Here is a 13581-nt window from a genome sequence, read left to right as displayed (position 1 = left end):
CCTTATTATACACAAGGCTTTATCTATCTGAACTCTAAGGACACAAATATGAAAAAAAACCTATACTTACCAGCTGATACCCCACACTACACACTAGGTGTGCCATGTGACCTGAAACTTTGGTACAAAATCATCATAATCATTCTGTTAACACTGTTTTTTAACACTGTTTGTGTTGCTGTTCAGCAGTTTAAAATGTTTTAGATTGGATTACATGGAATGAATTTGAATTTTCTTGGGGGGTTTTGTGTGTGTTTTGTTCTTAGCAGATTTTTTCTTCCATACTGTTGAATTCCAGTTACCACATTTCTGGTCATATGACATCCCGAGTGCCCACTTAAAAAAAATCCCCACAGTTAATTCAACATTAGAACAAAATAAAAATATCCATCCATCCATCCATTCGCTTCCGCTTATCCTTTCCAGGGTCGCGGGGGGCGCTGGAGCCTATCCCAGCTGTCATAGGGCGAAAGGCGGGGTACACCCTGGACAGGTCGCCAGTCTGTCACAGGCCCAACACACAGGGACAGACAACCATTCACACTCACATTCACTCGCACATTCACACCTAGTGACAATTTGGATTAATCAATTAACCTATCCCCACAAATAAAAAAATAAAAATATGTTAAAGAAAAAAAGGTTTGCTCTGTGATGAAATACTAAATAAGCATACATTGTACAGAGCACTAACAATGACAACAATCCTTTAGCCTGTTGATCAGAGAGAGGCAGTCATTATGTCCATTTAAAACCTGTAATCACAGAGCACATCGTTTCTGTGAAACTATAAAGTCCCATATGATCCTCATCATGTCCAGTGACTTCAGAGTGGATCCTCCCTGTCATCCGGCCAGTGTTTGATGTGTGGCAAGCAGCACAGAAGCAGGATAGCTGAGGACTTTAAAAGAAGAGCAGAAAACAGGAATATGTAGTTGTAAATGTAAATATCAGTGATACTTGTCTTGTCAAAGGGAATAAAATAATGAAAATGTTAACTTACACACTCATTTAGGGAGGATCTTGACACTGCACAGAGGAGGCACAGTCAGTCTGACAATGATGGTGATCTCCAGGGATGTTTTCCTGCAGCAACATTCCTGCCAACTGGCCATATGATCCAGAGTAGTGGGTTTGTAATGAACAGAAAGGTGTATATGTTAGGTAGTGTGCACTCAGAGCTGGTCCTAAGAAACAAACACATCCTGTAATAAACTGAATACCTGTAGTAGTGCTGCTGCAAATATGAAGCCCTTCTATCATGAGTGGTTTCAAAGAAGGTGTTTTGGAGGCTCAGTCACAGAAACTGTGCCGTCTGTTCAGTCCTGAGTGTCTCAGCTCTGAAGGGGATGGATCACAGAGGGAAACACCTGAGTACAGACATTACAATACACTCTAACACTCCTAAGGTCAAGTGAAAACACAATTTAAACACTTTACAAAGAATGAATACATGTTTTCATGGAAATTATGTCATTAACCCTTTTTGTTGTGAGTAAATCTCACCGGCTGCTTGTGGGACAAGCTAGAAGGAGGACTTATCACAGAATCTCTCCTGTGCTCCAGATGTGAAGTCTCACGCTCTGATCGTATGGCGATGAAGATGGTGATGATGAAGTTTCTCTGATCTGTGGCATTACAGTTTCTGGCTGCTATGTGCTTCACATTGTTGGATTTTACATGTGAAGCTTGGAGAAGACACAGGAGGACTGTGTCTTGCTTTAAAAAAAAAAAGGAAAAAAAAGGAAACCTAACAGGAAAGGAACCCCCCCCCCCCTCAACTCCAACCGTACCCTCCCCCCCCCCCTCCCACTCAACTCCCCAACCTCACACCATCAAATGTCTATACAAATGTAGGGTATCAGCTGGTAACAGAAAGCAAGTGTAACATATGCACTACATATGTAACACTGCTGAAACATTTCTGGCCAGAAATGTGCAGTTATCAACCCAGACCCACCCTGATGATTGCACTGGCCAGAAACATGATAAAAGCTCATAAAAATTTATGTTTCATAGTAAAATTGGTCCAAAAATATAATCGTATACTTTTGAAAAAGTTTAAAGTTTATAACAAACCAAAATAATAACATTTTTGTAAATAGTATTTCAAAATAGAGGCACACATAAAGTGGCTTAACTGTCATTATTGCTGTAATTAGGTTTGTTTGTTTGTTTGTTTGTTTTTTTTAAAAGCAACCTTTAGTCATTATTGTTCTCTCAGAAACAATGAAGAAGCTGTTGAACATTTATGTGTTGTGTAGGCAATCCTCTGGTCCACCCTCCCTCCCTCCCAGCCACAGTGAGACTGGGGCAGCCTGGCAGGATGTTGAAGCCTGGCTGCAGAGAGGATATGCCTACACTATTCATTTTAAACTGCTATATTTGATTTTTCTGACATTTATAGGTTACTGTTAGTGAATTTTAGATTTTCTGTAATAAATAAAATTGTCATCTTTTACTGATATCATTACTTAATTCATGTAATTGTATTTTATGTAAACAATTCAAACATTATACTGCAATGCAGGGCGTCAACTTTTAAATATCGCTCTACTTTATGTCTGTGAAGGTTCTCAGTCATCCAGGTCATCGTAGTCAAAGGAGCTTGCAAAGAAAAGCGTCTGGACTTCTTTCTGGAGTTCAAGCATCGCTCTACTTTCTTAAGTCATTCAAAAATATAGATATTACTTACTGTATTCAAAGATCTAGATCATGAATCATCACAGGACAATACACAGTATACTGGGTCATGGTAACTATGGTATGTCTTCATGACTCCAGAATGGAGACATCGATCTGACTGAGAAATGAAAATTAGGTCAAGCAGTGTGTTCTTCTCTGTGGTAGGGGCAGTGATGACCTGTGCGTATCCCCTAGACTCAAACAGCTCCAGGATTGGTTTGTTTGCACTGGATAAAACATTCTCATTAAAATCACCACAAACTATGATGGGATGACAGTCCATGATCTCCAATGAGTCTAATAGGCTTACCAGGTTTTTCAGGAATGGCCTCAGAGTGTAGTCTGGAGGTCTGTATACAACTGCAATCAGAGCACTGACTGGTGCTTCAACCTTTAAAGCCAGAAATTCAAGGTCAGTTACATTATGGATGTACTGTTTTTCATGCACTTGAATGTCACTTTTCACATAAACAGCAACTCCACCACCACTTCTGTTTGCCATCTGGGGAAAGTTTGTGTAGGACAGGTGTCTGTTGCGTTTGAACAAATTGTAATTTTCCAAGTGGAGACTCTCTGCGACAAAAGAGCCCCGCAGGTGTGTTTCTGTTAGGCACAAAACATCTGCTAGACACAATTCATGGTGACTTTTGATGTCATTAATGTGAGCTGGCAGTCCCTCTGTATTATGATGAACAATGGTGAAAACCTCTGACCTGCTCAGTGTTTGCCTCACGTGTAGAAGAGGCATCATGTCATCAAGGTTGGCTTGTCTCATGTTCTCAAGCGCTGCAGTGATTTCTGGGTTGGTGAATATTTTTTTCTCCTCCATATCAAGAAGATACAGTCCACTGAGAGACGTCACTCTACTGACAGCTACGTAGGCCATGCCGGGCTCAAAAATGCTCTTAAGAGAGACAACAGCTGATGTAGTTGTCATACCCTGTACCTTATGTATTGTACATGCAAAGGCCAGCTTCACTGGGAACTGTCTTCGTACCACTCCTTTCTGCTTCAGATTCTCCTCTGCTCTCTCAATGTACACCATGTCGTCTGCTGGTGTGCGGTTATTCTTTCCAGATGTCTCATTATCCATTTTAAGTCCAAGCTTGATGATGTGTTGGTCGTTTTCAGAGTGAACTACTCTAAGTAGTATTCCAAAAGCTCCATTAACCAAACCATTTTGTATGTCAATGTTTCTGGTGAGCATGACACGAGCTCCTTCTGCAACTTTCAGTGTGTCTGGTAACTCGTTTTTACCTCCTTTCAATGGTCTGTCTTGAAGTGCCATTCTGCCAGTTCTAGGATCTTTTCTATAATCATCTGCATGGATGTCAATGATATGAGTGTGGAGCAGAGCCAGTGTTGCAGAGTTGTGTGCATCCACTTCTTTATTAGTTGCAAAAATGTGCAACGCATCAGTTGGACAAAGGGCTGGTTCAGTTATGGCCTGTGACAACAAATTTCTATCTGCTTCGCAAAGCTCATCCAACTTTCCTTTCACACGAATTCTGTTCAGCATCTCTGCAAAGACAACATCATCTTTCTGACGCATAATCTCAGTCAGAGTGATCATCTGAAAATGCTCCCGCCACAGGTCGATCTCAGACGGGTCGTGCACACAGAGAGGTTTAGACTGTCGCACTGGGGGTAGCTGATAGAAGTCTCCGACAGCAATGACTGACATGCCTCCAAAGGGTCTCCGAGTCCCTTTGATCTGTTTGAGTCTTGCATCTACATATGCAAACAGATGTCTTGACACCATAGACACTTCGTCAATGACGATTATTTCAGCATTCAAAAGTTCTGATCTGACTTCATCCAGCTGATTGCCAAGTCCCTGAATGGGAGGTTTTAAGCTTCTAGGCAGCTTGAGAAGAGAATGCAGTGTTGTTCCAGAAATGTTAAAAGCTGCAGTCCCAGTGAAAGCAGTTAACAGGACAGTGGGTTTTGATATGTCAACGTCGTCTGCATATCTGGGCACTTTGCTCAGTATCTTAGATGCTTCTGAGTAGATGCATTTGATAAGATGTGATTTTCCTGTTCCAGCACCACCATTAATATAAAAGAAAAACTGCTCTGGATTTAGAGCACAGACTCTTTTAATGCACCAGTCTCTAACTGCATAAAATATGCAGGCTTGCTTCTTGTTCAGATTCTGAAACATCTGACGTAACAATGTGGGATCAATAGCAGGGGGTTCCCTGATGGCTCTGACTTCTGTTGAAGCATCAGCCTGACGGCTGTAGTCGGGCACATCTTCCTGTTCATTTTCATTGTCTCGCTCTCTTTCTTGTTCAACAAGTGGCAACCTTACGAGATCTGATTCAGGTGCCAGATTACACCATTCGTCAGTCACACCTCTGTTCTGCTCATATTCCTCAACAGCGCTCTCGATCTCCTCACTGTTTTTCTCATATTTTTCTCTGTTTCTTTTGACAATGTGTTGCACGTACTCAAGATGGTCAGTACCTGGTAGCTGTACACAGCCAGCACCATAGAAAGCCTGATAGGTTGGCAACGATGGTGTTTTCAGTTCGTGGTCTGAACGATGAGGAAGGTACAGTTTAAGCAGTCTTCCGTAATATTGCTCTGGATGTTTTTCTTGTGAGCAGCGGTGAAATCTGATGATAGCAGGCTTATTGTTTTTGCGCCTTTGCACAAACCCCATCTCATTGAGAAGGGGCAAAACATCTTTACCTTTTTTCTGTTGGCCATAGACAATCCTGCAAGTAGCAGCAAAGTCTGCCATGCACATCTCCTCATACTCTGGTGTTTCAGGTCTGGCTTTGTATTTGTCATTCAAAGATGTCATCCAAACATTGGAAGACTCAGGTGTTGTGTTGTCCAGAACTGACAGGGGACGACTCATTTTCACAGGATTATCATCAGTTGGAATGAATATTACAGCACGTGAGCATTGCTTCATGTGAAGACCACATGCACGAGCAACACACTCCTGTGCACTGATCTCTCGCTTCTTTGAATATGCCTGCATGACGGCTCTCATTTCATCGCACTCATTTACACTGTCCTTATGGGAGTTCTCAATGACAGTTTTCAGGTACTCAGATAGCCCGCCCTCTTTTTTTGATATATATTTCATTAAATAATTTGCAGCACCAAAAGCATCTAAAACAAAGCTTATGTCGATATTACTGTTCCAGGCTTCAAGCAGATGTGGATTATAGCCGTTTATCCAAGAGTCTTTTGGATCACGCTTTAGTATGATCGTACTCCTCATGTTCATTTTATTCAGGTATCTCTGATATTCTGCATGTGTCAACTTGCATCTTTCCAAGAGCTGCTCTAAACTCATGGAAGCAGTTTCAGGTTCATTCAGCAGCTGGTTCAGTGGTCTGAGCTTGCTCTTTGCCGTTTCTACTTCCAGTGCATCATCCTCACTGGGTCTTGTGATCATTGTCTCATTGCAGGGTGGTTTGGGAAAACCAAAACGGCACCCGGAGCTTAAACTCCTAAAGCATGTCTTTGTGTGGTTCTTACTGTGTTTTTGCACTTCTGTTACTTTTTTGTACAGTTCAGGTTGTTTATGTGGATCAGGCAGCTGAGCTGTGATGTATTTGTTTATAAAATCAAGAACAGTTTGCTCATCATCCTCCTCAAACACAGGAGCACCTTCTACCCACAGGAGGCAGTGTATGTGTGGGCTTCCTCTGTGCTGAAACTCAACTCTGTAAAAGTAGTCAATGACTTTGCCAAGTGGCTCTGCGGGAGATAAGAGTAAATCTCTGAATAATGCTTCAACTCTCTTGTCAAACATGCGCATTGTTGTGACAGGATTGCTTCTCAGGATGTCACACTTTGCTGACCAGTCGAGTCCTTCAAAATTCACTTGTTCACCTTGCTGCCTTGTTATTGCCTCGATCACTTCAGGCCAGCGCATTTCAGCAGCTGAAAATGTGCAAAAGAACGTGGGAGTTCCCAACTGTCTGATCATGGCAAAAAGATCTCTTGTTGTTTTCTCCCAATAGGCTGGGGTTCCTCTCAGAGGCTGCATGAATCTCACTGCATCTTTATTTCGCACCAGTTTCTCCACCTCATGTTTATCTTGTAACATGCCTGAGGTTATTTTTCTACCATCTCTGGTCAGAGGCTTTGCCTTCCTTAACTGTACTGTCATGCTGGATGTAGCCAAGTGTATTTCAGTCACAAACTGTGCAAAGAATAAATAGTTTGTGTCTTTGGCAAAACGATCATCAATGCAGAAAAGTCTTGATTTGAAATACCCACTGGGGGATACTTTGATCAGCCTTCTTTCATCAAGTGTGTTTTGGCCTGTAGGAAACTGCACAGGGAAGGCCATGGCCTCCAGTTTAGGTGTTTTGAAAAAACTTATTGGATTGTTTCTCTCTGCAGGAGCAACAGAGTAGATTCCTTCACTGAAACATAATATCTCCTCAGCCACATCAGGGGGCTGCAAACAGGACTCGAGTGCAAAACCACCATTAGTCAGTCCATCTGCTTGCTCTGAATCATCTCTCATCTGTTCATGCGATTGTTCACCATCACAGGGTAACATGTCAATATCCTGTTCATTTATATTTTGTGCTTCACTCAGTGCATTTTTCTCACAGCTGTCAATTTCCATTAAATCAGCCTCATCATAATCGTCCTCATTCATGTTTTCATCATCATCATCCTCATCATCTTCATCAGGAAGAGTTGGATCACACAGCTCAGCATCATCTCTGATGCTCACATCCTTATACTGTGGATGAATCTGCTTGAGTTTATGCAGTGCTTGCACAAGTTTAGACCAGCTTACAGTCTGAAACAGCTGATGACCTTTGTAAGACAAGCGTCTCTTCAGTTTTATTCTCATGACCTGAGAATTAATTCTCAATCGAGGCAATGCTTCAACAGTTTCCTGTACCTCGGATGGGACACAGACCACATTTCCTCTAATTGCTCTTTGTCTGCCTTTGGGAAGAGGAATGATCTTGGCAAATGGTATGCACTTGGCTATGAGATGTCTCTCCAGTATGTTGAGATCAGACAGTTCAGGTGGAATATCAGCAAGCTCCAGTGTATTGGCAACAGCAAGTGCTGGCATGAATCCATTTTTAAGATGATCGTGGCAGGTGTGACAAATCCACTCTCTCTTTCTCTCATCGGGAACATTGCACTGCTCATTTCTGCAGTTTTCATCACAAACATGAACAAACTTTCCTGTCAAACATGTTGCAACCACATGTGGGTTTTTGACATAATTTGACCTTCTGCAGGGTCGTACTTGGTTTGGAAATGAAGCCTTGAAGCATACAGTACATGGGTATGATGGTCCAACTTTGATTTGTGATTTGAACACAGATATGGCCTCGTTGATCACACTGTTGTCACTCTCTTGGGTTTGTCTGTTCACCCATCTGTATTTCCTTTTTATTTTCATGGCACATCTCATGTTGTGCATAATCCTAAATGCAAGATTACTTTGATACCTGTCTCGCATTAGTTGTTTCATCAGTTGTCTCTGTCTCTCTCTGAATTCAAAGTTTTCTCGATACCTTTTAGTGATGTAGCTTTTTTTCTCCTCTCTGAAATCAGTATTCTCATAGTAACGTCTTTTTATATATTGTTTTTGTTTTTGTCTAACTTTAGCATTCTCACAGTAACGTCTTTTAACATACTGTTGTTGTTTCTGTCTGAATTCTGCATTCTCACAGTAACGTCTTTTAACATACTGTTGTTGTTTCTGTCTGAATTCTGCTGCATTCTCACAGTAACGTCTTTTAACATACTGTTGTTGTTTCTGTCTGAATTCTGCATTCTCACAGTAACGTCTTTTAACATACTGTTGTTGTTTCTGTCTGAATTCTGCATTCTCACAGTAACGTCTTTTAACATACTGTTGTTGTTTCTTTCTGAATTCAGCATTCGCATGGTAACATCTTTTCATATACTGTTGTTTTTTCTGTCTAACTTCAGGATTGTTTTTATATGCCTCGCTTGTGCAAGATTTTTTCTTTTCTTTGTAATCTTTATTTGAAGCATACTTTTGTCGTTCTTTCCTTTTTTGGTTTTCTTTTCTCTGATTTCTGGGTTTCTCTGATGCCATTAATCTTCTTTTCATTTTGTGCCTTTGTTGTTTATTAACTTTTTTCAGTTTTTGTAAAACTATATCAGAAAGGTCACAGGCAGCAACATTGTTTATTGCAGCATTTGATTGACATGAAAAAACATCATTTGATGGAAGCAAATTTAATTCACTGCATAGTTCTTCAGTGGGTATATTAGGAGGTTCATTCTGATCTTCATATGATGGGAACTGAGTCATGTGGACTTCTTTTTGTTTCACCAGTGGCGTACAAATGGACATTTGACAAAAGATGTTCTCAGTCAGATCAGTGGTTGTGTTTCTCCTTGGAGTAGAGGAGTTTGCTTCATCAACAGTTGTATCAGAGTCAGTAGGTGCCACAGTAGTGGCAGCTGTTGGTCTGCAGACTGTGTCTGTGATACTATCACTCAGGTTGACTGTGCTCATACTGTAGAATTGCACAGGCTTCAGTTCATAGGTACAAGAAGGTGATATCTCCATCATTTCATAAGAATCTTGGAGCCTCTTAATCATGTCACTGAGGAGTGTGAATTTCAGCATCACAGCTGTACCACGATTACGTGACCATAGTGCTAGAGGAAGACCACTGGGTGTTCTGGGGTGTGGGTCAAAGAACCCATATTTGCCTGATGTGGATCTGAACACTGCAATACACAATCCACTCATAATCAGTAAGGCATACTGCACATCTGACAACAGGCAGCTCAGTCCTGCTTCTAAGCTCAGAAAGGTATCTACTGCCTCCTCTGGAGGTTCTTCAAATGTCCCATACCGGGAAAGCTGTGTCATGTTGATATGATACATAGACCTGCGAGCATCAACTTTGCCTGGCAGCTCATCGGTTGCCAAATGAATACTTTTGGGGAATCTTTTCTTGGCCTCTTTGTACATCACATCACCTTTATCCAAGACCAGATTAAGGTCAACTGTAGACATGTTTTCATTCTCATGAAGGAATCCAAGAAATGTGAGTGAGTTACATGTGCACTGCTTGTTTCTGGAGTCTCCATATTTAGGATGTGCCTGGCTGTGAGATGCACAGACATGTGTTACAGAGGGCTGGTTTTCAAAGTTCACTTTTTCTGCATGAGATGGTCCTGCCACATCACTGTGACGGCCTCTTTTCACAATATCAGCATAACCCACCTGTGGGGCACTTGAAACCTCATGTTGGTCTCTGTGGTTTATCAGATGTTCATTAAATTCATGCTGCAATCCAGTCTTCACAGCATCTGCATAGGATATCTGTTGTACATGTGCAGGAACATGTTGACCTGCCTGTTTGACACCATCAGCATTGGTCTTTGCAGACACAAAGTCTTCTGCAGAGCTCTGAGGAAAATCACACTCAGCTTGTTCACATGTTGGTACTTTTTGAAACTCATGGAACTTCTTCCAGCGTTGTTTTGCAGCTTGTGACTTTTTCTGCTTTTTTGGCATTTTTACACACCTTTAAGTGTTTCTGTTAGTCTTTAGAAAATGTATTTGAAAAATAAGAGTGGCACACAGCAGATGTTTTCTTTGTCTTTATATTTCAGTTTTTATTTCTCAGAAACAGATGTCTTTGTTTGTTTGACAGTTTGTTCGTCAGTCGAGAGAATAATATGCACTCTCTTTATTGGCTTGGCACAACTTAGCAGCAAGCCCAGAATGAAAAACAGGTAGAGAGAAACTTTAGAAGAGAGAACAGACAGAGCAGGAGAGACACGGCTGGGAAATCACAATCAAACCGTGAATTAGAGTTTTCTTTGTTTGTTCAGTTTGTTCTCAGGTAGAGGCAATATATGCACTCTTTATTGCTTTAATGGCTTGGCGTTTTTCAGCAGCAAGCCAAGAGTGAAAAACAGGTAGAGAGAAAATTTAGAAGAGAGAACAGACAGAGCAGGAGAGACACGGCTTTAAATCAAACCGCAGAGTTTTCTTTGTTTGTTCAGTTTGTTCATAGGTTGAGGCAAAATATGCACTCTTTATTGCTTTATTGGCTTGGCGTTTTTCAGCAGCAAGCCAAGAGTGAAAAACAGGTAGAGAGAAAATTTAGCAGAGAGAACAGACAGAGCAGGAGAGACACGGCTTTAAATCAAACCGCAATAAGATTCTTGGTTTGGCAAAATTTCTCACAAACCACAGAGTGAAATACAGATGGAAAGAAGGCAGAGACAACAGGTGGAGCAGGACAGAGGATAGAGGGGTTGGGGGGTTGGGATGTGAGAGAGAAGACTGGAGATCTGGTCCTTGTTCTTCTTCTGCACACTGTGAACAAAAAACAAGAAAAAATAATAATTTTATTAAAATGATATCACATGGTAATTGTATAAACTAATTGTGACTACTGAAAAAGGACAAAATAAATATACTGCCGTCGGCTGCCACGTGCAAAAAGTTGCATAATTGGGCACTTTTTAAAAGAATAAATATTTAATTAAATTCAGCAATAATATTTTAAAATACAAATATGATTGAGTGAATTGTTAACTAATCACATGTAATGTGCAAAAATGTACGAAAAAAATATTTTAGCCCAATTGTTAAGCTGAACTTATGTGTATTTATTATAAAAATGTGTTTAAAAGGTCTAGCACAAAGTTTGAACCCATCACTTTAAAGCTTATATTAGTCAGACTCTTTTTTTTTTATTTTGGTGTACTTCTCTAACAGTATGTGCACACCTACCAGGCAAAGCACAGATGTGAGTCAAGTTCCTGAAAGTGTAAGACGAGAAATAACATGTTAGTTGTCTGTACAGTGTTATCAGACTAACAAAAAAACAAAGCCCACACGACATGATACACTGAACTTATAGTCAGCAGGGTAATTATAGAGTAATATAGCACACCAGCTGATACAGCAGCCATTTTATAATTCAAACTAATTAACTGAAGTATTTATTTAAGTACTTATATAAGGCTACTGTTAGACTGTTACTAGCCTTAGCATTGCTGCTAACGCTAGCATTCCTGCTAGCGTTAGCACTTCAGTTAGTGTTAGCACTGCTGGTAGAACTAGCACTCTTACTGTTAAAACTGAGGCACAATGGCAATAATAAAGCTCATTTGTTACTTTTGTCTCACTGACCGCCAATAAATATCACAGGAATATCACAGGAATATTCTTTTTGTCAGTTAAAAACTGCTAAGGCTAGTGTTGGCACTATAGCTAGCGTTAGCATTGATGCTAGCATTAGCATCGAAGCTAGCATTAGCACTGCTACTAACAGCAAAAGTCATGAAGTACTCTTACTGTTAAAACTGAGGCACAATGGCAATAATAAATCTCATTTGTTACTTTTGTCTCACTGACCGCCAATAAATATCACAGGAATATCACAGGAATATTCTTTTTGTCAGTTAACAACTGCTAAGGCTAGTGTTAGCACTATAGCTAGCATTAGCATTGAAGCTAGCGTTAGCATTGAAGCTAGCGTTAGCATTCCTGCTACTAACAGCAAAAGTCATGAAGTACTCTTACTGTTAAAACTGAGCCACAATGGCAATAATAAATCTCATTTGTTACTTTTGTCTCACTGACCGCCAATAAATATCACAGGAATATCACAAGAATATTCTTTTTGTCAGTTAACAACTGCTAAGGCTAATGTTAGCACTATAGCTAGCATTAGCATTGAAGCTAGCATTAGCACTGCTGCAAACAGCAAAAGTCATAAACCTATATAAATGGTAGCAAAGGTTATTCTTTTTTTGCTTTCTTTATTCTTTGAACTCTGTTGAACTTTAAAAAGACTTGATATGTGAGTTTAAATGTCAAACATGTATTTTTACCATCATAAAATTAAAACAGTGCTGTACTGAATGTATTGTACTTACCACAGCAGAGAGCAAAGCGGAATGACAACCGTTGGTGTAGTGATTAGTTAAAGACCGATGAGGCGTTCAGGTGGTGCTTGGAAATTTGAGCATCAGTTTGAACATCAATAATGAGCATATATATTTCTCTGTCATAGAGAGACAGAGAAAAAAATACACAAGACTCACCAGCATACAAATTGGTACTTTTTCTCTTTATGTCACTCATTCGCTTATACTCAGGAAAGAGGGCAACTGGCATTAAATGAGCAAATAAAAAGTCATCATCTTGAACTGTTTTATGGATTTTATTTTAAGACTACTTTGAGCGTATTTGTGGGGAGATAAACTATACAGACTAAAAACAGAGACATTAAATGAGATTAGATTATTTAAAATGTGGGAAAATACACTACAGACAGGTAGATGCTGTGAGCTTTAATTATCCAGTCAGAAAAGATTATTTTAAAGTCATCAACTGACTCAAACTGCCCAGATCTGAAAAACCTGTGTGGAGAAGACAAGTCCACCAATACACAATCAACTTGAATTTAACAGGGCAATAATTCAGGGCTCTATTCAGTTAGCCTATACTAACTACTGACATACTGTTAATCTGTGGCAAAAGCCTGTCAAACCTGTCTTATTGTACCTATTGAAAAAGTTAATCTTACTACAACTGCTTAGATATAACACACATTTTTGATTTAATCTTGGCAGAGTGAGAGACAGAGCTCGTTAAGCAGGCAGGTGTGAGCCTGGTTGCTATAGTGACTGCACCCAATGGCTCCATACACACGACACAGACATGCACCTCACTTTTGCTGCTTAAAATGAACAGAAAAGTCAGGCCGAAACAAATCGTTCCCATATGAAAAGTACAAGTCGTATTGACGAAATTCTTTCACCGTGAGCGACAGCAGCTTCTAGTCTACCAAATTCTCAGTTTTCATGCCTGTGGAGTTTATTATATGGACGTGGTGACAGTGGAAAGACACCATGCTCTTCTGATTTTCAAACGAA

General features: G+C 40.2%; 2 protein-coding genes across 6 annotated transcripts in view; both read right to left on the bottom strand.

Annotated features, from left to right (window-relative positions):
• LOC146577017 (protein NLRC3-like) overlaps positions 1 to 13581 on the bottom strand; it is a 543118-nt gene that overhangs the window by 491182 nt on the left and 38355 nt on the right. The window lies entirely within an intron of this gene.
• On the bottom strand, positions 535 to 13349 carry LOC146577018 (uncharacterized). Of its 5 annotated transcripts, XM_085251802.1 has the most exons (5): positions 11429 to 12565; positions 2996 to 11008; positions 1224 to 1340; positions 1004 to 1107; positions 535 to 901 (listed from the first exon to the last, which is right to left on the bottom strand). In XM_085251802.1, exons 2-3 carry the CDS (start codon positions 10196 to 10198, stop codon positions 1335 to 1337), a joined length of 7209 nt encoding a protein of 2402 aa, XP_085107928.1. In that variant the 5' UTR covers positions 10199 to 11008; positions 11429 to 12565; the 3' UTR covers positions 535 to 901; positions 1004 to 1107; positions 1224 to 1334. The 5 variants fall into 5 exon arrangements, with proteins under 5 accessions (XP_085107928.1, XP_085107902.1, XP_085107911.1 ...); XM_085251776.1 differs by lacking the exons at positions 535 to 901; positions 1004 to 1107; positions 1224 to 1340 and adding an exon at positions 12580 to 13349 and having other exon boundaries at positions 2658 to 11008; positions 11429 to 11457; XM_085251785.1 differs by lacking the exons at positions 535 to 901; positions 1004 to 1107; positions 1224 to 1340 and adding an exon at positions 2658 to 2803.

Source organism: Mchenga conophoros, linkage group LG3 (assembly GCF_057382185.1).
Source record: "Mchenga conophoros isolate Kocher_MC1m ecotype Shallow Benthic linkage group LG3, M_conophoros_male_GT1.1, whole genome shotgun sequence".
In the NCBI taxonomy this organism is placed as follows: domain Eukaryota; kingdom Metazoa; phylum Chordata; class Actinopteri; order Cichliformes; family Cichlidae; genus Mchenga; species Mchenga conophoros.
Note: the sequence above shows the minus strand (reverse complement) of the source record. Positions and strands in the feature narration are given on the sequence as shown.

What these genes read in the sequence shown, in the direction of transcription:
- LOC146577018 (XM_085251776.1), bottom strand. Translation starts at nt 10,198, where the DNA reads ATGCCAAAAAAGCAGAAAAAGTCACAAGCTGCAAAACAACGCTGGAAG.